The sequence below is a fragment of the Onychomys torridus genome, chromosome 19 (genome assembly GCF_903995425.1).
Source record: "Onychomys torridus chromosome 19, mOncTor1.1, whole genome shotgun sequence".
Classification (NCBI taxonomy): domain Eukaryota; kingdom Metazoa; phylum Chordata; class Mammalia; order Rodentia; family Cricetidae; genus Onychomys; species Onychomys torridus.
In genome coordinates, this window is record NC_050461.1 from 59,960,451 (window position 1) to 59,986,728 (window position 26,278).

At 46.3% G+C, this 26,278-nt stretch overlaps 1 protein-coding gene across 1 annotated transcript in view; it reads left to right on the forward strand.

The window, feature by feature from the left end:
• The window catches only part of Smoc2 (SPARC related modular calcium binding 2), a 196,558-nt gene that overhangs the window by 87,284 nt on the left and 82,996 nt on the right, over positions 1 to 26,278 (forward strand). Inside the window, exon 4 of the mRNA XM_036168709.1 lies at positions 23,943 to 24,114. Within this exon, the coding sequence (XP_036024602.1) occupies positions 23,943 to 24,114 (172 nt within the window). The remainder of the gene's footprint in view (positions 1 to 23,942; positions 24,115 to 26,278) is intronic.

Sequence of the window (26,278 nt, forward strand, 5' to 3'; positions counted from 1 at the left end):
TCTATTACCCAAAGCCTCAAGAACAAAGCATATTTGTCATAGTATGTGTACAACACTCAGTCTGGCTTCTCTGCATTTGTCCCAGAGGACAAATTCTTCCAGCTTCAGCCCATCGAAGGGTGCACCTGCAATGTGTTTGTTTCCATGTCAGCCACTGCCTTGTGTGGGAACGAAGTGGGGTGGGGAGAGAGGCCAACAAGCAAACTCATCCTGAATGCTTGGCTTACCGGAGGTATCAGCTGGCCAAGGAAGGGTGACTGGCGCAGAGGGACAGTAAGTCCTTGTCCATCTCCAGCATTCCTTTCACAACTGCAGTTCCATCTCAGCCAGGCTCATCTGCGCTGAGCATTGTGGTCATTGTGCTGGTAGGACTGAGTGAGGGGGGCATCCTGAGGTCCTGCAGCTCCCAGGGGAATGCTGAGCCTCTCTTTCAGCATCCTCCTGGTTACCATGATGGTTGAATCTTACTGGTGTCTCTGGAATGGCAGGGGCAGAATGGGCATGACCAACCACCAAAGTGACACAATTAAACTATGTATGTATATATATATATCTATATTATATATAGATATAATAATCAACAGGGCCATGTAAAGTTACATTTGCATGGTAGCTGACTTCAGAGTTCCTTAGTCATTTTCAGTGCTAATCAAGTGTTATTTTTCTCTTGATATCCCTTTTTCAGTTCTGGAAATGACACTCAGGACTTTGCCGTGCTAGGTGATCATTCTCCTACTGACTACAGACCTAGGTAGACTTTTCTTGAGTTCAGTGCATTATATGTCATGTGAAAAATCCCTGTGTATGAAACTATAGACAGATGCTGCTGCTAACCCATTTCCATTTGGATGAAGCACCAGTTTCCTGTCATTATCTGCTGAGTACCTCTCATTGGAGTTAGCCCTGGAGTAGAGCACCTGCAGGGCATACTGGGTGTCGGCCACTGCTCTTCATGGGCTGAAGGAAGACACTGTCAGCTGCTCTCTTAGAGCAAAAGGGAGTTTGTGTCCAGGGCAAGGGGCATTCTGGGCCTTTGTCTCCCATGGTGACTATAGCCAACAACTGGTGTGTGTTCAGGAGTGCCTTTCTTGTCAATACTGGCTCTACACAATGGGAAGTGCCTACTGCCTAGTGATTTTTCACGTCTTTCAAGCCATAGGACCTCCAATCTGCATTAGTTCCTGCCTGTTGAGAATGTCTTCCTGATGTCACTCCTATCTATTTATCTTCTTAGAGGCATTTAAGCATTATTCTGTGTTGATCTCAGTAATGGTGGTCTTGTGCCAAACGCATTTCTGGGTCCACAGACATGTCTGAAGTATTCAGTGGGTGTCTAACAGGCTGACTACTTTCTAATTTCAGAAGCTCTGGCCATGACACGTTGCAGCCTTGAGGTCACAAGCATCCTCCTTTCTAGTTAGTCACATGAGGCAGTCTGGCTAGGCTGACCTCCCTCCATGAGGCTAATGTGCTTCTTTTTCCGTGTCTTTCACAAGTCCCTGCTTTCCCTGGACCAGGAGCAGCATTAGCTGCCCGGAGCCTTCTGTTTAGCTCCAACAGGACTGATTTTTCCTTGCCCGATTGTAGGGGAAAAACAGTCTTTACCAAAGATAAGAGCTGTCCCTGCAGGTTCTGGTAGAGGCTCCCTTGTGACAGGGAATGTGTGAAGGCCAGGGGTGGGGGGTGTGGTGGTGTGGGGTTAGTCTCTATGAAACCTCCTGAAGCTTTTCTTCCTAGTAAACTTCCTAAGCATGGGGACTAGTTTTTGGCAGGGGAGAGTCCGCAAAGCTGAGCACAGGAATCATCTTTGCTGGGGTAATTGAGTGTTTTTTAAACAGATATGAGTTCACCAGTTTATGTAAACAGACATGGCCAGCTGAACAGAAAGAATCAATAGTGTGTAGAAGGTCAGGACTCAAGAACCGGGTAATCTTCTAAATCTCTCTATTTGTAAATGGTCCTGAAATCAATAAACTCCAGCACATCAGCTCCCCATGCAGCTCTGAGCCTGTCCTGAGGCCGGATCACAAGCACTTGTGGTAAAATAAACAGGGCCTTTGGTTCCCAACCAGTGGCTGGTCAGCATACTGACATTTACAGAGACAAAGGGTGCTCACCACATTGCCAGCATGCCAAGATGCCTGGTTGCAGCCTCATTAGAAACAATTTCTCATCCCCATGAGAGACCAGAACGGAAATTTCCAGTTCCTTCAATGAAGTAGTGCATGTTGTCTCTTCCTGCCATTGGGCAGGCAGACTAAATTAGAAACAATAATTTTCTCTGTTTGATCCACTCAGAAAGCACACATGAAACTCAAACAGGTCCATGTCCCCAGAAGTGTCCTTTGCCAGTGGGAGCTAAGACTGACCTTTGTCAGAACTGCCAGGCAGGCGTGCGGTAGCTTGAACAACCCCTTGCCACTTGTTTCTGGCTGCAAACCTGCTTGTGGGTCCCAGTGTTCTCTTCTAGTGGCTCATAGACCCGCTGTGACTTGCCGTGTGGCCTTTGGCTGGTCCATGTGGTAAGATGGGGACTAGTCTCTATGCAGCCATGCCCTTTTCACAACCCTCCTGCCCCCACCCTGGCTATATAGGGACCGCAGTGAGTCTTCCTGACACACGGGATCCCTGCTCCTTCCTTCTACTGCTTCTTTGCTCGTTCATGAGATAGACTAATAGTTAAGCTATCTTGCCACAAATGTATGATTTGTTATATTAAAAATCTAGTTTCTAAACAACCTCCATTGACATCACAGGGCTCTCTTTAAAAAAAAGACAAAAAAATTAAAGATATTTCAGTTCTAAGATTCCATAAGGGCTTCTTTATAGCTTAAAGAAATTGCAAATGAAGTTGTATTGAATACAGCTAAAGCCAATGATGCCCAAACCTGGTGCTGATCATGGGCTAGCTGCTCTCTACTTTCATCCAAGGCACCAGGATACAAGGTAAGTAAGGAGAATTGAGTATGAGGGCAGAAAGTTTGTTATTTGCAGATGCCATCAAATCTGCTAAATCACATGGAAATATCCACACACACAAATTCCTTTAAGGTTTTGAAAAATGATGTATTTTTGTTTTATGTGTTTGAGTGCCAGCATATATATGCCTGGACCGTGTGCCAGAAGAGGGCATTGGATCCCCTAGAACTAAAACTATGTTTGGTTGTGGTCCTCAAGTGAGTGCTGGGGACCAAACTGTCTGCCTCTGCAAGAGGGGTGAGCTCTCAACCCCTGAGCCATCCCTCCAGCCCCACTTCTTCAAGGTAAAAATTAAGGTAAACGATGTGACGAATTGGTTATTTTGGACACTTTCGTTCTAGTTATGTTTGTGAAGTACATTTGTGCTGCTATACAGCCAACACCCAAAGTCTCAAACTTGCAAACCCAAACCTCCATTCATTAAACAGCTCCCCACCCCACCCCCTCCTGTTCCCACCATTCTGTGTCTGTGGATCTGAGGATGGCCTGACTTTCCTGTCAGTGGAGTCATGCAGCCTTTGACTTTTCCTCTCTTAGTTCACAGTATCATCCACCTAAGGTTCATTTATGTTGTAGCACATCCCAGAATTCCCATCTGTTTTAAATTCTTAATATTCTATTGTGTGTATAGACGGATTTGCTTAGCCGTTCTTCTGTGGTTTGATGAGGGGGCTGGTGTTAGGTTTGTATTTTACATGTCATTGACTGTCTGGCTCTGTATAGAGGATATGTAAATACCTCTTCAGACTCTTGTGTGATGGTCTGAATGGCAAAAATCCTCCACAGGCTCACATAGTCCAACCCTTGGCATCAGGTTCATGGCTCTGTTTGGAAAATTGAGAGAGTGTGCCCTTGTTGAAGGAAGCATGTCACTGAGTGTGGGCTTAAGAAGTCACAGCTTTGCTCCACTTCCAGTTTGCTCTCTCCCAGCCTCTCTCTCCAGCCACCAGGCACCACTACACCCCCACCATTATGGACCCACCATCTGGAACCCAAGCTGACACACACTCTGTCTTCTATAAGTTGTTTTTTCTCACAGCAGCATGAAGTAACCAATACACCTTGTTTCAGTTCTTTTAGTTACACACTCAAAGGTTGGATCACCTAGAACTTCTATATCCTTTTTTCCCCAGTGCCTGTACCCCCAAATATTCCTACCTGAGTTCACCAAGTTCCTGGTCTTTCCCTGTCTCTCAAGGACTGTTTTTTTCCATCTTAAAATTTTTGTTAATGGGCCTTCTAATTAGGTAAAATATGATGTTCCATCGTGTGGTTTTGATTTATATTTCCCAAATCACCAGTGATATTGGACATCTCAATTCATACCCTGTCTCTGGAGAGGTGTCTGTTCAGCCCCACGCCTATGTGTTCCTCTGGTGATATTGACTACTGTAAGTAGATGGGTGTTCTGCCAATATTCCAAATTTTATCTTCTTTTCAGGGATGTAGTTTATAGACCATTTCCCCCACCCTGAGGATCTGCATTTTTACTTTATTTTTTAATTTCTTAATGCAGACAGGTCTTTAATCCGATGTCAACCAACTTGCTGACTTTTATTTTTATCGCCTCTGCTCATGGTGTCATAGCCGAGAAGTCATGGCCAAACCCAAGGCCACGGCTCTTCCCTATGTGTTTTCTTCAAGAGTTTTGTGTCTCGTGACTGCTCTCTGCTTCATTTCCAGTTAACGTCTCTGTATGGGGTTGGGTCAGTGCCTGGTTCCAGTCTTTTGCACGTGGTCATCTGGTCCTCCCAGCGCCAGTGGCTCAAAGTTGCTGCTCCGTCACCCTTGCTGGCTCTCCATGCCTGTGGAAAATCATTCTGCTGTGTGTGTAGGAGCCTGACTCTGGCCTCCCTTCCCTTTTGTTGGTCTGTATGTCTGAGCTATCTGCACACGCATCACACGGTTAAAGGATTTTAAAGTACTCCTTTGAAAGAAGTCAAGGTTTTTGTTTGGGTTATGGATGTGAACTGCATGAGATAACAGTGTGTTCATTTAGACAACACCTTCTTTGCTGCTAATGTATTGAATTGCTGTTGCCTCTGGGGTCTTAATTCTTCAGTTAAAATTTGACAAACTTTTGCTAACTCTGATATTTTATATATTATTCTTCATGCAGCCAAACCACAAGGCAGCCACACTGCACAGAATGCTCAGGGTCTGTGCTATGACCACAGGGAAGATGTGGAGAATAGGGGAGGGTTATATTGAAGGTTCCTGCTTTTTCTTCCCTATTCAAGAGCATGCTTGTAATTTCATGGCACCCAAGAAAGCTCTGATTCTTGCATGTAGACACTTCCCCAACTATGAAACTCTTTCTTCCTTTGGCCGAAACTCATATGTGCTGAGAAGTGGACAAAGACTGTGAACTAGCCCTTTGCTTTGAATATGACAATGATTCCATTATCTGCCAGGACAGGGCGGCTGTGGAGGGAGGGTGGAGAAATGCAGAGACCTTGGCAGTTTGACTGGCTGGAGAAGATGCAGATTGAGGGAAGGTGGCCAGTGTGAGCCTGTGGTTATGACTGAACACTAGTGACCTAGGTGAAGCCCCGGTATGTTGTCTGGGTCCCTGTGTTCCTTGCAGTCCTTCTGTTTGCATTTCTGTATGGTTTTGTATCCAGCATGCCTGAAGCATACATTTTGCCATGGCTTTCCCAACTTTCTCCTCTGAAAACTGCCCAGAGACCATTCTCTGAAGAGCCCAGTCCTGCCTTCATGGCTGCAGAGGAAAGTGGTGTGAACCCAGAAGTTCATGGATGTCAGGCTGCCTCTTTCTGACACTGGAAGATCTCGAGAAATGCATGTCATTCTGAATTTGCTCATGTCACTTGGGAAATAATAGTTAGGGTGAAGTTGGTCACCCAGGCCCAGGAGGAGATGGCCAGTACAGAGCCAGTACTGTTAGAGCAAGCATATGTGGCTCAAAGGGCACCTCTGACTAGGGTAGTGAGTGTTGGGGGGCATACATTCGTGGTGGGAACCATAGAACACAGTACATGTGGTGACTGGTGGATCCAGAGCCTGGAGCCCTTTGCTTTTCACGCTCAGGAGACCATGAGCCTTCCATGGCTCTGTCTCTGCAAAGGCTGGAGCCACTCAGCTGAGCAGCTTGCTGCCTTTGCTGTGCAGGCTTGCTGAGGATGGTGGGTGAAGATGGTTCTCTCTCTTCTCTGCATGTTTGTGTGTAGATTGTCTGATCCCTTCTCCAGAAATGACAAGCTCCTGCTGTGAGCCAGGAGGGGGTTCTCACCCCACACAGGAGCTTTGTCTCCTGTGTGTTGACAGTAAAAACATTTATATACAGTCCGTCAAGGGGGCTGGTCCCAGGCACCAGCTCCCTCCTCATTCCAGACTGCCTCGAGCCACCATTATTGATGGGTCCTGGTCAGCTCCCTCCCAGGCTCATCTGGGCCCTCTGACAATATCTTAGGTTCAGTTATGCCTTCTCTCTCTCTCTCTCTCTCTCTCTCTCTCTCTCTCTCTCTCTCACCTCTCTCTGTAAAATTCCCTCTTGGATATGCTACTCTGTCAGTTGTACACAACGTCTAAGTTAGGCGACCTCCCAGGAGCCCAGCTTTCTCTGGCTCACAGTTAAGAATCACCACTCCATGGCTGATGAGGCCCCATTGTTCTCAGCATGGGACAAAGCTGAACATTATGGTGGGTCACACGGAGAGACAAGCTGCTCATCTGGTAGTGGTCGGGAAGCAAAGAAAGAGGCGGGAAGATGCGGCAGTCCCAGTGGGTCATTCAGAGGAGCATCTCTGGTGACACATCCCATTAGGCTCTACTTCTTAAAGGTGCTGCCATCTTCCAGCACTGCTGCAGACTTTGTCCACACCTTCAACACACAGCCTTTGGGTAGCATTTAAGCCATAGCAGCCATCGTCTCTGTCATCAGCTCCCGACTTTCCTTAGTGTTTATTCTGTGAGGTCTCCTGCTGTTTACACACTAGCCTCCTTGAAAGTTCTATAGCCAAGGCTACTGTGCTCAGCCTCCCGGTAGCTGCACTGCCCAGCCACAGAAGACTTCATTTAGATACATAGTAATCAGCCCAGGCTAAAAATTTTAAAGTGGCAGTTATTGCTGCGGCTTTTGGATTTAGAAAATGTGGAACCCGTGACAGGTGACATCTCAGCATGCTGTAGTATGTTAATCTCTCAGTATTTGGATGCTAAGAGGCTTGACCTCTAGACCATACTTTCCTGTGCTACAGGTCTGGCTTATTTTTAAACGATACTAACTACACTGGTGACTGCAGCCAACTAGTACCTCTGCCTGCGACTCAGAATCCAGGCACACACACACACACACACACACACACACACACACACACACACAGAAAGAGAGAGAGAGAGAGAGAGAGAGAGAGAGAGAGAGAGAGAGAGAGAGGGAGAGAGAGAGAGAGAGAATAAATGAGTCATCTTGGATGTGTTCACTTGGTAACTAGTTACAATCATGTTTAACCTTTGAGGACAGTTTCTTATTTTAGGAAATCTAGATCTTGTGGTGAGTTTAGAGTCAGGAAGGTGGGAGGTTCATTCTGGGCTCCATTCCTGGCTGAGTTAGACTATGCTGGTGCAAAGGCAGCCCCAGTGTGGCCCAGTACACACTCTCTCATACTGACTGCTTTTACAATATCTTTTCTGTGGACTCAGTTGAGTTCACTCTCTTACTTACTTCTAAGATACCAAGTACACAGCTGCCTATAGTCCCAGTGCATCACAAATACAGGAATGAAGGAAGCTTGGGTATGGAGTCCTGTCAGTGGGCAAGGATATCTGGCCACCTCCATGAGGAGAAACAAGCTTGAAGGAGGTGGTAGCCATGTTGGATGGAAAGGCAAAGAAGTAGGAGAGGAAGAAATAAAGAGATGGGTGGACTGGGTTGTGTGCACAGTGTATACAGGAGGGCAGAAAGAAAGGTCCTCTAACAGGCAGTCTGCCTCCATAGGCTGGCATGGCCTCAGGCAGGATCAAGCAGATGGATGGGGAGGTTGGACAGGCTTGGGACAAGGCAACTTTGGAAAGTTTTAAGGTAAATAACTAGTGCTCACTGAGTGACAGTTCATGCCAAGCCTTTGGAGTGTTGTCTCAAAGCTGTCAAGATGGCCATGGAGCAGGATGGGCACCCAGTTCTTATAGATGAGGGCCAAGATCTGAATGCAGCCATAACACACAGACAAAAAGTGTAGGGTGAGAGCGTAACCAATTTACTTCTGATTTAAATTCTTTAAAGCATGAGGCAGCTTTGGGAATATGCACTGGACCCACACCTCTCCTCATATACAACTGATCACTGACCTGGGAAGAAAAATCTCTCGTGTGAAGGGGCAGAGGACACGTGAGTGCTGGATTTCTTCAGATGTCTAGCTTGCTTACAGTCTGAGCCTGTTTTCATAATGAAGGCTTTGCTCTAGCTCCGCCACTGATACCCATCCACTTGGGTGCCAAGTGTGTTCCTGTATGCTTTCTGTGGACCTTCAGTATTTCACAAGTTAAAAATGGAAAAATGAAGGAGAATAAAAAATGACTGATTTTAAAAGCAAACCACCAAAGTCCACTGAAGGAATCTGGAACATTTGAGAGGACAGAGAAGAAAGCACAAGACTGTAAGTCTGTGACTCAGAGGTCAATTGCTCTGACAGTTTTGTGGTGCTGAGAATTTTGTAATTGTTTGTCCATGGAGCTTTTGTGTGTGTGTGTGTGTGTGTGTGTGTGTGTGTGTGTGTGTGTGTGTGTGAGAGAGAGAGAGAGAGAGAGAGAGAGAGAGAGAGAGAGAGAGAGAGAGAGAGGTCTCATATAGTGAATAGAAAACTGGGATCGTATTCTAAATTTACATTTTAAAATATCATTTGACAATGTAAGACAGAACTGTTCAATGTTTTACATGATATGAATTAGTACACTTCCAATATGTACAAATATAATAGCTATTATCATCACTACTTTTTTGCTTTGAGTGGTTTTAAACCCAGGGCCTTGTACATCCTGGGCAGTCACTACCACTGAGCTATAGCCTCAGTCCTATGGTAACTTACGTGGTTTTATTATTGGAGACCTAGCTTCCCTCAGTTTTATTTTGCTATTTTGAATAGAATTTCAGTGAGTGACACTGCACTCATGCATTTCTGTACAGTTCTAAGTTTTACTCCATGCTGTTTGGAATTGGAATTGCTGGGTGGAGAGATATCAGTATGGCATTGGTTCCAGCACACGCTGTAAATCAGCCCGGCTTTCTGTGTTGTCAAACACTGGGTCTCCGGAGCAAGTCACCACCGAGAGTTCAGAACCAGCAAGTTTGTTTTCCTTGGTGTCAGATCTGACCATCTGCGTTCATTACAGACTCCAGTGTGCAACGATGGCACTGACTGCAAGCCTTTAACCAAAGTTGAGCTAAGTTAGAAGACTTCTGAGTCCCAATTAAAGTTGGTCGGCTTGAAATCTGCAGTATGCGCGGTTTCATTTTCCTGTGGCTCTGCACTTTTCAAGTCTTGGTGTCAACGAGGAACAGATGGATTAAGATGCAGGAGGATTCCTTCTTGGGGAAGCTGCAGCCCGATGCTTAAACGGGCATCCAGTGTGGTTTGAGTGCTTGGGCTCACTCTCCATAGCCTTACGCTGGGTTCACTGGTCTCTCCACCACTGTCTCCACCTGTCCTTCTGTAGAAACATGTCTGGGACTGAGGCGCTGAGGGTGTTCAGATAAACTTGGTTGTTGTTGCAGATTCTATGCTGTGCTGGGAGAACTGACAGCACTGGGTGGGGCACCTTGTGAGTGACAGAGTCCTGGGTCTGTGCTTTGTGACCTCTCAAGTCCTAAAAGGAAGGTAGGACAAGGAACATGAGTGCCTGACACCTGGTTCTGTGAGCCCTGGCTGTCTGTTTGTCTGTTGGGAGAGCAGCATGGTAGGAGTAGGTGTGTGTGTGTGTGTGTGTGTGTGTGTGTGTGTGCAAGCACTGTAAGTGTGTGATGTGAGTACATGTGTTTGTGTATGCAACTCCATGTGAAAGACCACGTGTGGGAATTATGTAAGTCTGTGTGCACTTGTGTGTGCAAGTGTATGAATGTGTGAGAATGATGTGCACGAGTGTGTGTGAGTGTGCAAGTGAGTGAGTAATGGGCTTTGGGGAGGTGAGAAACTGTTTAGATATGGTGATCTGAACGGCCATTCTGGTAAAATACTTGTCTTTGAGGACCCATGAGATAGAAGCTGAAACGCTAACAGTGTTTTGCTGCTCTCCAACGCTGTGTGATCTAGAAGGTACTTGTGCTTCTACAAACCACGTGTCATTATTACCTGTGGCTTCTCTGATGACACAGCCTAGACATTCCCCTTTCTGCCAATCCCTGCTTTCTCCTCAGGCACCTGCTGAGCATCTAAAAGTGCTGTGCTCCCACACACCCATCAGTGCCTTCCCACTCCTCAGACCCTGCTGTGCTTCCATTTGCAGGAGGAGGTTGGTTTCCGCCTCTGTAGCATACTGAGATAAGCTGGGAGAAGGGCCTGAGGGTAGGTAAAGGCCTGAAAAGGATACCGTCTGAAACAGACTCCTCTGCCATGTCATCTGCACGAGGGCAGAGCTCCCACCACGTTGCTTCTTGGTCCATGGGAAAAGGAACCTCTGTGGTGTGTGGTCAAGCTGTCCCCTTATGTCACATAGAGAGCAAGGGCACCAAACTGTGTGGAGTGTCTGCATTTAACTGGTCCTGCTTTAGAGAGAGCAGTTCTGCTGCTGATTAGTAATTTAATATGCAATGCTTGAGTTATATTTATGAGACTTGGCAAGAGTATGTATTGGTGCATTTTTATATACCTAATTACAATACATTCAAAAGGCATTTCTGTATAGATAATAAGAAGTTAAAGATGTGTGGTCTGGAGAAGAGGGTGGAGGAACCCCAGGGCTTCCTCCACCTAGACACCAACTGCCCTGCCAGCATCTGTTCTGGAGTCTGTATTTTGCCTGAGGGCTATGCCTTCAGGGGGTGGATTCCACAGTGAAGTGTGGTTAGTTTGTGTTGATTCTAACTGCCAGCATAAGGCAGCCTCACCAATTCTGCCAATTCTCAGTGGTAGATATGGTTGATACTATAGCAGATGTATACAGAGACTGAGTGGGAACTAGAGTATTGGGAAAGGACCTTGCTATACCTATTGGGTCCTCTGCTGAGATGAATATTTGCTGCTTCTGATCAGAGGGATGTAGATGGAGATGGAGTCATTATCACTGTGCCTATAGTGTTGCACCCTCCCACTGTGCTAAGATTCCTCTCTAGCTAAAAGCACTCCTAGGGGACTTCAAGGGCCAGTACATATGACCCTTTTATTTTTTCTGTTTTCCATTTTGAGATACATCAAGGATGAGGGAATAGTTAAAGTTAATCTCATATGCAGAAGGAGAACATGTTCAGAAAGGATGTAAGAAGATCTTCAGTTTATCCACCAGGCATTGATACAAAGCCAGCTTGCAACAGAAGAGAAGCACAGCCATTAACAGAACATGGCTAACTTTGAGGCAGTGGGGCAACCTGATTTCTAGGGTTAGCCCAGTAGATTTTAATGCACAGTTTTAGCAAACAAACAAAAATCACAAGACATTCAAAGGAACATTTCAAAGAAAAAGAATCAATAGAAAAAAGCCGACATTACCTGAAGGTAAAGGCACATAATAAAGACTCAAGACAGTATCTTAAAGAGACTCAAAGAACTCAAGGAAGATGTCAAGGAAATCATGAAACTAGTGTATGGACAAAATATAAATATTACCCTCCCTTCTTCCCTCCCTCCCTCTCTCCCTCCTTCCCTTCCTTCCTCTGTCTCTCTGTCTCTATCTCTCTGTCTCTGTCTGTCTCTGTCTTTGTCTCTCTCTGTCTTTCTCTCTGTGTCTGTCTTACCATAGGTAAGCCTCTGTTTCTTACCATAGGTACTATCTATTAACATCCCAGGTCCAACATCATGTCTGGGAGAGAGAATAGACTCTGTATCTCCTGAGCCACTTTAGTGAATGAGCTCTGTAGACTCAGTATCTTTCTCAAAGTCATTGAAAAAAACAACCTAATGGCAGGACAAGGAATTAAAACACCAGAACACCCAAAGCAGCGCAGTGCCCTGTGAAAGATGCCATGATGTGTGGCTTCCCTCCTGCTCAGTTTCTGTCTCACTTGATGGACGATCCATACGTTTATTTGTGCAGCTGGGAAGAAGAAAGGCAATTAAGAAGGGTTTGACTCGTGCTTTTCATTTGCCACTCCATGGAATAAGCAGCGAGCCTTTCTGTGAGGTAGAAAGATTGCCTTGATGGAGATTTAGTTAGTCCTGGAAGGGCTGTGATCTATTCTATGAGCTGAGGAGTTGCTTTCCTTCCCAAAGCTCATGCTGACTGTGTGCACTTCCAAACCCACTGTGACTCACTGTGGCTTGGGGATGGTGCTAGAGGCTGATCTGGGGACAACATCTGTCTCTCTGCTTAGCGTGTTCATTTTCTGCTGGTTCTACAAAGAGTCTATGACCAGGGCCAACTCTGCTTCCCCAGCCAAATCCTGTAACTTCATTAGCGGGAGGGCTGGGCTGGGAGCTCAGGTCAGAGCCCTGCATTCTGGAGATAGGGTATCAGTCGTCCCGCACTGGGCTGTTGTAACCTCCCGTGACTAACTGGTAGGTCTCTGGCAGTCGGGGGAACCAAAGATGGTGCAAGGTGGCTGGTGACTTGACTCCCTTTAGGTTTAACCTCTTTAGGATGACACAGCAGGGCGGCCGATGGAGGTCGGCTAGGGAGACAGCCGATAAAAAGCCTCCTTCTATGTTCCAATACTCTAAATAGCCCTTTCCACCTGTTGCCGCTCCCATCTTCCTCTCTCCTGAGGTGAGAACGTGTTTGTGCTGAGGGTGTAGGTGGTAATAGAATAACTCTAAGCCGGTACCTGTGACCTCTATGTGCCTTTACACTGTCACTTGGTCGTGTTCTCAAGCACCAGATGCTCATGGTCCTCTTTGCCCCAGCTGCCCACAGATACTGGTTGATGGTGAGTCACAGTGGGTTTGGAAGGGTTCACAGCCATCAGGGGCTTTGGGGAGGGAAACAACGTGAGCCAGCTCTGAAGCTCACAGGATAAGGCCTTCCAGAGCTCAATCTCCACCAAGGCCTTCTTCCCACCTCACTGCACAGTTTGCTGCTAACTTCTGTGAACAAGCAGCAAAGGAGAGACAAGATTCAGATCCTGCTGTAAGGACACTGGGTGGCTGAGCCTGTTGTGGCTGTGGTAACAAGGACCTTGCGTGGGCAGGAAAGTGAGATGCGGTGTGGGCCGCTGCAGGAAGCTCTATCCCTGAGGTTACTTTCTCAGCTCCTGGGCTCTGCTGCTGACTCCTGTCTTGAACAATTAAGGTTTTTTTTTTTTCCCCCTCAGGATAATTTCCCATGACAGCAAAAATGCAGCCTTGCCTTTTAAAACCATGAAGTCAAGGGGATTTAAATGGGGCTTTCCACCTCTCACTGTCTCAGCTATGTTCTTAGCTTAGTCTCCATAGATAGGGGCACACACACACACACACACACACACACACACACACACACACACGGGATGACAATGGGGGGGGGATGTGTACAAATGTCCAGGGATACATAGACAGGCCTGTGTACATAGTCCACATGCAGCTGCATAAAACGTGCACACAAACACAAATTCATAAACTTATTGTCAACCCATGCAACCCATGGGACTCTTCCTCAGTCTTTGGTAGCTTTTGTTCCCTTGTTTTAGAGACAAGGCACAGACACAGAAGGAAGGAAGGCCCGCCACTGACATTGTCCCTTTCTCTGTACTCAGGGCACAAATGGACCCAATTCTCACATCTGTGTTTAACCTAACCCCTGGATCTGAGCCCAGGGAAGTCCCTCTTACAGGAGGTGGGACTCAGTGGTCTCTGAACCCTGATGATATCATGTGACAGAAAAGTGTGCCTATCCATGGGGCAGTGCCAATGTTTGTGACCAAACACCAAGTTGGAGCTACTGCTGCATGGGGTAGATATCTGCAGACTTTTCTTTGGAGGTGAAGGGGCTGTGATGTAACAGATGGGTGACAGTCTAAGAGACAGTCTCATAGGATAACGTGCAAGACAAAGGTACATGTTCTCAGCCCTCTCAGAGCTCCCCTTGCCCAAGAGTGTTTTTTATTCTGAGCAAAACACCTCACTTCTCTGGCCTTGGTGTTGTCTCCTGCACAGTGCAGAATGGCCCCACCTGCACTGGTTCACATTTTTGGACAGTGATGGCTGTCACCTTAGGGCTTTACCTTGTATGAAACTGTGTGGCTTTGCTCTGTGTTGGGGTGCTGGACACATGTTGAAGTGGATCTCTAAAACAAAACAAAACAATTCCTGTTCAGACAATGGCGGTCGATGTAGAAAGGCCACCCTAGCATTGGGATGGACACCACTGTTGTCAGGAGAGCTGGCTGTCACAGTGTCACAGTGCGGCTTTTATTAACCTGATGCATTAATGAAATATTAAGTGTACTAAGTGTTAGTAGGTAAAGTAAGTTTGGGAGACATTGACAATTCAATGTGTTTGCTTTTCAGTTAGTATATAAATCTTAGGTAAATGATGACTAGAAGACCATTCCATCTGAGCGCTTACTCCTCAGCTCTGGGCTGCTTTCACCCACCTTGACTGCTGTGCCCATTTTCATTGGTCCCTCCCATTCACTGCCTTTTGGGAACTTCTGAGAGATAACACCCTTTGTATCCTGATATTTCTACAATCTCTGAACTGCCCACATCATAGGCTTGGAAGCCTGAAGATAGTATTAACGAGTCACTCAGATGTCATCAAACTGTTTCAAATCAGTCACATCTTTGTCTCCATTGTAAACCCTGATGTTTTCTTGGGTTGACACTATTCTGGGCACACTGGTCTAGATTTTGGAAAATTGTTACTGTGACACCAGATGTGAAGAGGGGCGTTCTTCTTCAACCTCCTCAGCAAACACAGTGACTGATTAAGATGGGGAGCCAGACATCTTGGCAGGAGGGAGCATGTGACTTTGTCTCTCTTTTTCCTAAAGGCGGGAGTAAGCCCAGGCTGGAGGCCTGATTCCAGTGCCACACAGCTGCAGGAGCCCAAGAAAGTGCTAGGGTACTGATGTCTTCCTGAAAAGGTGCTCCAGAAGTAGGAGGGAGAGTCATGGCCTCAGCCAGCCTAGGGACTGAGTCTTAGCTGCCCCTAAGCCTCATGTCATCCAGCTGTTACCTCTGGGGATGTGAACTGAATGGAGCCTTGTGTTAGTTAGATTTCTGTTGCTGTGATAAACACCATGACCAAAAGCAAGCTGGGGAGGAAAGGATTTATTTAGTCCATCATCAAGGGAATGCCAGGCGGGAGCTCAAGGCAGGTATGTGGAGGGGAGATCAGAAGCAGAGCCATGAAGGAATGCTGCTCACTGGCTTGTTCTACTTCACTGTGTGCAAAAGCCTTCTCACCCTCCTTTGTGAGACAGTGCAGTGACTAGATGCTGCAATGACACTTCTCCCAACATCCCGGGTAGGATCCAAGCTTTGCAGGTCAGCTGAATGCTTGACAAGAGTCACTGAGGGCACATGCTTCCTGTCTCAGGGTACCTGGGCTAATGCAAGCTTCCCTCATGCAGGGGTTTCTGTGTCTCTGATGGACACAGAAGAGGCTCATGTGTCAAGAGCAAGACTCTGGGTTCTGTCTGCCCAGCTCTTCCTTAATGGCACTTGCATTGACAGAGATAGTACCTGGGAAGCCAGTGGCAGCCAGTTTGATAACTTCCAGCCCACACATTCTCTGACTGATGCTGACTGAGAGTACCCTGGGGTCTCATCCACAGCCTATCCAATTCCTCTGAGAACCTCAACTTTCTTTATGTTTGTGTGTAACAATAAGCTCTCTGTAATGTGTAGAAATAGACGCAATGCTATGGGTTCTTCAATGAAGACTAATGCTCATTTACCTCACAGTGAGAGCCCAGTGCCTGCCAGGGACCTGACAAGCATTTTTGTGAAAAGGCTGTTAAGGAAACCTGAGCTGCCCCCAGGACAGAGCTGAGAGTCTCCCCCACTCGGACTCATTCCTGCAGCCCTCTCTGGCTATGTCTCATGGATGCTGGTCTCATCACTAGGTTCCTCTCTCAGCACCCCACTTCTCTAGGTCTTCTTCTTTGTGCTTCCCTTGGGCTAATGTCAGGAATGAGCCTTTGTCCTGTGCCCTGTTGGGAGGCAGGAGCTAGCCTATTGAGAGCCTTCTCTCTCAGAGCTTCTTCATGGCCACCCTTGGGGGTCTCCTCTCCACTCTGCCTCTCTCACTTCAGCACCCAGAAGTCCCCAGAAATCCTTTCTTCCCCCGACACAAGCCCAAGATTCTCTTCTTCCTGTAATTATAACATGTCTTCCTTCTCTATAATTAAAAGTGTAAATTTCAAGATAATTTCTTTAAAATTGTTCTTTTCTCCACAGTTTTGACCTGTTTAACTTGTCACATGCTACAGAATTCTTTTCCACCCTTCTTATGGAAAACTATTCCTTTCTTCAGCATTTTCCAAGGAAAGCTCAGGTTTAGGGAACTAGTTTAGGGAGGTAATCACGTTTCTAGATAAGGAAGGCATGGCCACTGATGGTAGAAGATTTTATGACCACAGGGGCCACCAAAAACTCAGCACAGCTGGGGCCAGTAGGCAGTGGAGTTTCTGATTTCATTTTTTTGCAATTAGTTTAACTGTAGAGGCTGCACACGTAGGGTGTTTCTTCTTGAACTCCATGGGCTGGAGGAAAATAGATTTGTGCTACTGAGGTTTCTTTCGAATCATAAACAGGCCTGAAAGAAACACTACTGTTGACTGTTTCTGTGGATCACAGACCCTGCTACAGGACTAGTATCCAGCATAGTAGCACCTGGGAGAAGGGTGCCCAATGCCCAGTCGGGAGGTGTCAGCTGAAGGACTGCAGACCAGTGTCTGGTGCTGTGGTGCTCAGCACCAGACCCTATCTCCAAGATTGTATTCCTCCTCTAAGGCTGTAGATAGCACCAGGGCATTCGGGAGTGAGGGAGCTGTACTGGAGGTGCAGAGAAGGGGAGAGCTTTCTCTCCAGGATTCCATGACCTGGCCATCCATCTCACAGTGTAAACAAAACTAAAAATATTCCAAGAATCCCTTCCCATCTGTAAAGCAAGGTGAGGGAGAGGGGAGGTGCTGTCTGAGGAAGTTACCAGACAAGAATTGAAATCAATCCCAGACCCCAGGCTTTTTCCCTGTACCCTAACTTGGCATCCTTCCTGGGTCATGTACAAGTGTGAGCTTAGGAGCCTTCTTGGAAGAGGAAGACCCAACCTGGTGCTCTGGCAAATGCTACTGGAATGAGTTTGGGTCTGGTGACCTTTCGGACCAGCTGAGTGACCACTAGAAATGGTACCTATCTACTGGTGGCCCACAAGCTTCTCCTTCTTGCTCTGATTGAACCATGGCCTCTGTCCCCAACAACACTGTCCCACAAGGAAGGTATCTACACTTGACCTTTGAGCATTTGACAAAAAGGTTTTACTCTTTACGCCACAGGAAAAAGATTTTGGCTTCTTCTCGTAGCTTCCTTGCACAGGGGATCAGGCAGGAGAGGTGACATCTTCTTAGAGCCCTGTCTCCATCCATAGATCCTTGTGACTTATCTGGTCATTGGGGATTTCCCTCACTGATGATGTAACTGAAAGTTTTGGGGCAAAAGCCCTGGTTCCAGCACCCCCAACATGTTTGGCTCAGCCATCCATGTCAACACACCAGTGAAAGAACAAGAGACTTATTTAATATGGCCATACTGAGCAGAGGAGAGAGGTAGAGGAAGGGTCCAGGGACTCTGAGTTCATCTTCAGGATACAGACATGAGCTTTTAGTTTCAATAGAGACAGAACCAGGGATGTGGAAAGGGTGTGCATAATTAATATACACTGCTAAAGTGTGGCCAAACTGCTATTGGTCCATCATTGTCTCAGCTCCTCCCAGCTCTGCAAGGGGGCCTGAAAGAGGCTTTATTGCTAGAGGGGGAAATGTGGTTCTCTGGATATGATCATTTCTGTTCCAGGTGAGGCCTTCTCTGATGGATAATTGCTGGTGATGGGGGCGTGTGTCTTTCCTAAAAAGCTACGATCTGGGAAGAAAAGGAAACATTAGAGGAAAGGTTAAGAAGTATCTTTCAACTCAAATATATCAAGTTATAACGTAACTTCCATGCCACACCTTGTGGGCTCCCAGGGTTTGCGTTTCTATAGCAGCCTGCACTGGTCTCTGTGAAACCACAGGAGCATGGTGATCACTGGCTGTCCCGCTGTCTCCTCGGCAAGATAGGCTCTGGCATTATCTCATGAGAAGGGTCTTACTGAGAGGAGTAATGCACCTGACAAGCAAGGCTTCCAGCACCTTCCAAAGCCTGGCTCACCACAGTAACTGCATACTGAAGCAGGGAGACAGCCTGGAGGATGAAGTCTGATAAGGCTTGAGTTAAAAGGAGCAAACAGAGATGGGGATGGAGAGTTGGAGGACCCATAGGTTCCTCACACAAGGTTCCTTGTTGTTCAGTATTCTGTGAGCTCCGGGTCATATCAGGGAGTCCTACATCAGTTTCCCAAACCCCTCCCCTTGCCCCTGCCCTTCTCCCCAACACACTGACATGACACTTTAGGCAATAAACCAGTACTGAGCACCAACATGGAGCCAGTGCCATAGGAGGCACCAAGGCTACATAAATGGGGAGACACTGATTTCCCATTGAAGGGCTCCAGATTGACTTCCTGAGTCCTCGCTGAAGTCCGTGTCATGGCCCAGACCTATGACCTGGAATGGGAGTTATTGATGTTTGATTGGCACCTTCTTGCTTCCTCCTGGGGTCTTGGATAGAAAACTGCTTCTCAGTTGTCATTGAAGACAGTGCCTATGGCCCATGGAACCTTACACAAACACTTTACATTGAAGAGACCTGAGACACAGCAGGTCCATCGGCTGCCCAATTCAGTCTCAGGACTGCACAGTGAGTCTGCGGACACATCACTTCTGACCTGAAAGTGTAACACGAATCTAAAAAGGTCTTATTAATAAAAACAAACCTGAAGCCAGGTATTGGGGTGAATGCTGGGAGATCAGAGAAGCAGAACAAGCCACAGCTTCCTCACCTCGCCAATTCCTCAGTTGATCCTGTTTCCTCAGACTGGAAGCCTCTGAGTCCTCATCCAGAATGAATCTTAGCTGAACTGCTGCTAGAAGCCTAAAAGCTTAACCAGCTCTATTTTCTGGTTTTCACACCTTATATATCTTTCTGCTTTCTGCCGTCACTTCCTGGGATTAAAGGTGTGAGTCACCATGCCTGGATGTTTCCAGTGTGGCTTTGAACTCACAGAGATCCAGATGGATCTCTGCCTCCCAAGTGATAGGATTAAAGGCATGTGTGCCACTATTTTCTGGCCTTTAATGTCTAGTGGCTGTTCTGTTCTCTGACTCCTGATAAGTTTATTAGGGTGCACAATATTTTGGGGAACACAATATCACCACACAAAAGAGTAATGTCTGGATGCTGAGGAAGGTAATTTTCTTATGGCCAGAGGTAACTCTTTTTTTTTTTTTTTGAGCTGAGGATCGAACCCAGGGCCTTGCGCTTAGCTAGGCAAGTGCTCTACCACTGAGGTAAATCCCCAACCCAGAGGTAACTCTTATATTGAACTAACAACATCCATATGGTTTCTTATTAGGAAGAATTTAGGATAATGAAGTTCCCATTGACCCTCATAACACAAACCTGTAGCAATGATTGACTGAATCTCATCCAAGAAGTGCTGACAGCAGGCAAAGGCACCTGTTTTCATCACTAAAAGTAGTCAGGAGGAGGAGTCAAGGAAGAGAAAAAGACAAAAGGATATGTTTGTGGGTCCGAGGGAGAGATTTGTAGAGCAAGGACAGCCTGACCCATACCTGAGTCCAGCCGTGGGTTCCTGACCACACACTCCAGAAGCTGAGAGAATGATAGGAAACATCAAGTCATCATACCAAAAATTGGCATGTCTAATATGTCTATAAAATGTGTAAACAGGGTTTTATGTCCTCTAAAATAAATAATAAAAGTCAGGGGAGGGAGGGAGAGAAAGTGAGTGTGTGTGGGTGGAGAGAGACTGAATACAAATGCCTGGATGTCTTAGACGTCTCCTGTTCTGTCTAGGACTCTAGTTCAGAGATCTCCAGCAAGGTGGTGGAGTTGGGTTCTTCACTGCACCTGTATCCTGAGTGGCCTTTGCTCCTCAGGCAAGGTGACATTTTCCCCATCCTTGATCTTGAGAGAGTGGCTGCTACCTTTAGCCCCTCCCTGTCCATCTGAGGCCAGATGTCCCCTCACTTACTCTGGCCACCCTGGGACAGAGCTGAGCTGTTCCTGAATCCTCCTACATCCTTTTAACTCTTTCTTGAAAGACTGACTATCATTTTTGACCTAATGTAGCTCTTTTTACTGTCCACTCCCAATATTTTACCTGGAAGTAATCATGCATGGGAGGGTTAGCCAAAGCTCACATAGTATAGTGGCATTTGTGTGAGTGTTGGAAAGAAGCCACAGAGGGCATGTGCGTATTAAAATAGTGGACTCCAGGTATGTGACTGGTAGGGCTCGTTGCCAATGACTTCCTCATGTCTGGTTAAGATGTTTTCCAGAACACTGTCTCGTTTTATGGTAATGGTGATCTTTGTGAAATGGGTGCTGTTTTATTGTCTCCATGTCAGACGAGAAGAGGCTGTGATACAGTGTCCAACCTCTGAAGCCAAGACCCACCTTTATTTCTGACACAGAGCCCTGGTCTGGCTCTCTCCCCATGTCTTCCCTGGTCACACAGGTGTCTTTCTGGCCCCTAGATTTCATCTAGTCCTGTAATTCATGACGAAATGAGTCTCATTCAGTAATTTCTCTTAGCTTTCAAATGTCTACATATGTAACTCAGAGGCATTGATGGATACAGGCTCTTTTACACCACCTATCTTACTGACATTGAACCTAAGTCCTGTACTTGAAGGTTTCCGTTTTCCTAGTTGAGATCTACATTCTCTCCCCAGACCCACCTTTTCTGTAGACGAGGAAGAAGGGGAGTCTGTCACTGTCTTCATGGGGACCAGTTCCCCTGGTAACAGTGTGCTACCTATGTGAGGCTGCAGAGTTACAGGCAGCACTTACTCAGGTGTGTAAAACCTTGTCGCCAGACCTTGTGCTACAGCTTTGTCCATAAACTCCAAGCTGCAGAGTGGAGATGAGCTCTCATTCATGGGCTCTGAGAATCCAGGCAGGTGTTCTTCCCCAGCTGTAGAAAATTTGGTAGTTATCCATTTGCTTTCCAAGTGGCCAGCACGGTCTTCTCTTCAGTCCTGTTTCTTGTTGGTACCTTGTCTAAGGCTCTGTATCTAAATGAAAGATAGGTCTTGGCATCAAGGTGGGATGTTGCATCATGTGAAGCACTCACAACCACGATGGGGGGCTGTGGTTTGGGAAGAACTTGTGGAATCTTACAGCCACTGTGTGTGTCATTGGTGATATGCTGTTCCACATGCTACCCCATAGCATGATTGACAAGGGTCTGATGGATATTACAACAGGAATTTTTCTATATAGGTTATGGAGAGTGTTCACACCTGTTTCTCATCTGGCTTGGTTTTGTTTAAATCCTTTCTTTTTAGTTTATACTTGGCCATTTATGAAGAGCAGGTGATCTATGCTTCGCTGTCCTAGTTAGCTTTAAATGTCAATTTGTGCGAGCATAGAGTCAGAAGCAAGCCCTAGATTAGATTGGTCTGTGGACTCATCTGAGGGGGATTGTTTTGATGATTAATTGATGTGGGAGGGCGCAGCTCACTGTGGCTTCACTATCCCTAGGAGGTGGTCCTGACTGGTATAAGACAGCTAGGTCAGTATGGACTTTCAGGGAGTTCTAACCTGTGGACCTCCTGGGTATTCCTATGTACTACTTGCTTGCTTTATTTTTTTCTGGCACAAAGTTGAGTTGCTTTGGGCCATCTGTGGTGAAGAAAACAAGCTCATAAGAGTTCTTCTTTCGGGGAGAAAGGATGCAAATGTGAAGAGCTTCTCACCTTAGAGCGCTCCTTCTTCTCCCCTCCTCCCACTTCCCCTGCTCTTCCCCCTCCCCTTTCCTCTCTTTAAAAAGCTTTCTCCCTTTTAATGCATTGATAATGCTTCATAAATCAGGAAATACCTGGTACTCACGACCCAGATCTGTGATGGCTCCTAGTTCCTCTGTCACTTGGGAGTCCTTGTACTTGCCCTTCTATTTGGCTTGATGTATGACTAGACAGGACAGGGCCATGGGCATGAAGAATAGGGAGCAAGATTAATGTGTTGTCCAGAGTGCTTGATCCCTTGTCCAAGGAGAATGGGCAGGGCCAGAAGCATCTGGATTGAGATTTCCCTAGGAGTCATATCGAATTCCTGAAAGAGGAAAGGTAGGAAAGCTTGGAAAATCTGCTCTTGGGAACTACATCATTCAAAATGGTCCTGTGGGTAACCTCCTTGGTCCCTATAGAGAGAGTCCCAGTGCTACTACTCTTGTGAGAACTTGTGAGAAAGTGTGGCCTCTTAGATCTCCAATCTTCCTGCTGTGGAGAAGATGTATGGGATGAGGAGTCCAAAGCATTTCACAGGGATACAGCAGCTTCTCAACTGTGGGACCAAACATTCACTCAACAAAACGTTTTTTGGAAAACAAAAACTTTCAAAACATAAGAATAAAAATTGAAAAGTGAACAAAGCATAGTAATGCATCCCACTCATCCCAGAATGTGAAAGGTGGAGGTAAGAGAATTAGGAGGTCAAGGCCACTCTTGACTGCATAGCAAGTTTGAGGACATCCACTGTCACAAGAAAACAACAACAACAACAACAACAAAAATCAAAACAAAAACCAATAACCTAGTTCATTGGGGTACACACACATGCATTCTGACAATGCAGCCATTTTAAAAGGAAGGATGACCTTCTAGTTCCTGCAGGGCATACTCCTGACATTAGTGACTTCCAGAGGTATGAGATAACATTGACCTTGAGTGAATTAGCAAAGGGGAAAAGGGGAAAAACAACAGCAACAACAACATCTACAGACCCCCCCCCCCTGCCATAATATTTTTATTGGTTATTTGGGAGTTTCACATAATGTATCCTGGTCACATTCACTTCCTAGTCCTCCCAAGTCTGTCCTCCACACACTTGTGACCCTCCACCCAGTAGAAAAGAAGAAAGAAGCAAAACAACAACAACAAAACCCTCAAGTCCAATGTGGATGTCCTTATTCTGTGCTGATTCCAGAAACCATGTGGAAGTCCATGATCAGTAGTCCTCTCCTTTAAAGGGCAAGGAAGCTACTTTTGCGGTGGTCTCAATGACTGCAGTTGAGAAAGAGAGTCAGAAACTTGTGACAAGCCCTTCCCATCCCTCTCCTAAAAGTAACAGCTTAGACAGGAAGCCATCAAAGAGAACTCTTAAAAACAGTGATAAGGATGCTGAAGGGTAGCTCTCTACAACTGATGGCTTCTTGTGGGAGGGTGGGTGGGGAAGGACTCAGTTTTCATCAAGGAGCTGGCCACTGGGAGTTTGACCATTCTTAAGAGGATGGCAGAGTAGTGAGCCTCTTCCTCTGTCTACAGGGAAGCGAGTGGGAGAGCACCTTCCACTCATAAAGGGCTGCAGGTGTTTTCTCATCAGACTTTGGATATGGACTTGTGGCCAGAGATCGCCCACTTGTGAAATGGAATCATTTTGATAGCGAGTCATGTGATGTTTCTGTCGGGTGTGAGCACAGAATGACTGTATTTCTCTGGAGTCTGTTCTCCAACTGCTCTGTGCTCCTGTGGAGCGGACTGTCTTCTGCTCAACCAGAGTTCTTTAAATTTCTCTCACTTCTTTCTCTTCCCCAAGTTCTTGAGAGTCGATCAAGACAAAGACAGAGACTGCAGCCTGGACTGCCCAAGCCCCTCTCAGAAGCCCCTCTGTGCCTCTGATGGGAGGACCTTCCTGTCCAGATGTGAGTTCCAGCGGGCCAAGTGCAAAGATCCGCAGCTGGAGATCGCCCACCGTGGGAATTGCAAAGGTGATCAATGATAGCCATGGCTGGAAGACATGTGTGCAGAGGGCATGAATAATTTATTTTCTCACACTTAAGAGCCCAAAAGTTTCTTATTGGTAATTACTTCTCAGAGCATGTGAAGAGAAATTTTTTATGAATTTGAAAGTAATATTTTTTGAGAGTTTTATGTAGCCAAGGTTAGCCTGGAATTTACTACGTAACAAAGGCTGGCCTTGAACTTCTGACCATTATGGTTCTACTTCCAGGGTTAAAATTGGGTACAATCACACCTGGTTTATGTCTGCTGGAGATTAGAACCAGGGCCTTTTGCATGCTAGGCAAGGGACTCCATCAACTGAACTATTTCCAGCCACAAAACAGTCATTTTTACAAATTGTCTAATGCTCCCAAAGTGTTTCATGTTGTTGTAAAACAAATTTATCACAAGTGCTTTGGGTTTGTTTGTTTGTTTTTCGTGCAAAGTGTCTCTAAAATTATGATCAGCTCTTCTTTCTTAGTGAGTGGGGATCACGTCCTGTCAGTCAGTTGGAGTAGACTTGTCACAGACTTGCCAGCCTTCTGATTAGCAACTAAATCCAGAGTTAAGGCTTAGAGCAAGCCTGGAAAAGCTTCCCGCAGTAATGAAGGGTTCAACTTAGTGGCAAGCACACACAGTGCTTTCAAAGGGGGATTTACTTTCTCTGAATCTCTGGGAAACAAGACCACACAGACTAAACTGGCCTTGAGAAGATGTGTGTTGATGAGCCATTAACCCTGACAATCCTCCCATCTAAACAGCCCAACCACATCAACCGCCACCAGGGCCATGCCTCTGCCTGCAGTTAACCAAGCTGCCAAATTGCTGATTCTTTCTGTTACAGTGCACAGTTCTGGTAGGCAGACCCGGGTCGTTGTTACAGGTGATGCAAACAGAATACGCTGACAAGATCAGATGTCTCCATTTTGGTCAGGTGTGGTAGAGCACACCTGCAATCCCAGCACTCGGGAAGCTGAGGCAGGAGACTCCTCCTGGGCTACTTAGGGAGAGCCTGCCTCAAGATAAAATGGTAGGTGAAAAGAGGACTGGGAGGTAGCTCAGTGGTAGTGTGCTTGCCTAGCATGAAGCCCTGGGTTCAATACTCAGAACCAAAGCTAGTCATGGTGGTTCGTGTTTATAATCCTTATCTTAGGAGGATGAGGAGCACACCTTGAGTTCAAGGCCAATATGGCTGCAGGGAGAGACAAAACAAAAACCCAGTACCGCAACAAAAATACTCAGTACTGCAAAACCAGAATAACCCAGTGGTGATCATCTGCCTTTCTTAGTGGTCATGAGGGAAAAGAACAGTTAGGATAAATGTCAAGGTCATTTGCAGGTGACTTCTTTTTTTGAGACAGGGTTTCTGTGTGTAGCCCTAGCTGTCCTAGAACTCACTCTGTAGACCACACTGTTCTTTAACTCAGAGATCCTCTTGCCTCTGCCTTTCAAGTGCTGGGATTAAAGGCACGTGCCACTGCTGACCAGCACAAATGACATTCTTTTTTCACCCCTAAACATCCATTCCTGTTTATTGGGAAGACAAAACAAAAAACTCATATAGTTCATAGGCTCTCATCCACCTGACATTTCACATTCCGTATTATTACTTTGTCTTATTGCCCCTTGTCTCTGGATGCTCAGCTTGTAGTAAACTGAATGTTAGTTTTAATTTCCTCAGGGGAAGCTTGAATGAGAAAAATCTAATTTTTATTCATTGTGGGCCATGCATGCAGTCACATACACGCTTCTGTATATGTGATCTCATGTCCCCACTAGCAGGCAGGTATAAACATGGATACACGCATATGTACTTGTTCACACACATACTCTCAACACGTTCAGGTGGGCCATGGGTGGCTCTATTCTAGTGGACACTATACCTCTCTGGTTCTTTCAAACCAAGCATTGCACTAGGCCTGGACATTTGCTTTGGGTTGGCCATTTTGGAGAGTCACTGCTTCCTTCTCCCCCAAAAGACTCCTCAAACAGTGCTCTGCAGTCTCAGAGAACCCTTTGTAACAATGGTTCCATTCAGTTTCCCGCTGCAGTCAGTCCCTTGAGAGTGAAGTGTGACCTGAGAGTGAGCAGCCTCCTCTCTGTGTGCTGAGACGTCTCACACTGTGTTTTCAGTTGGGTTCAGATATGAAG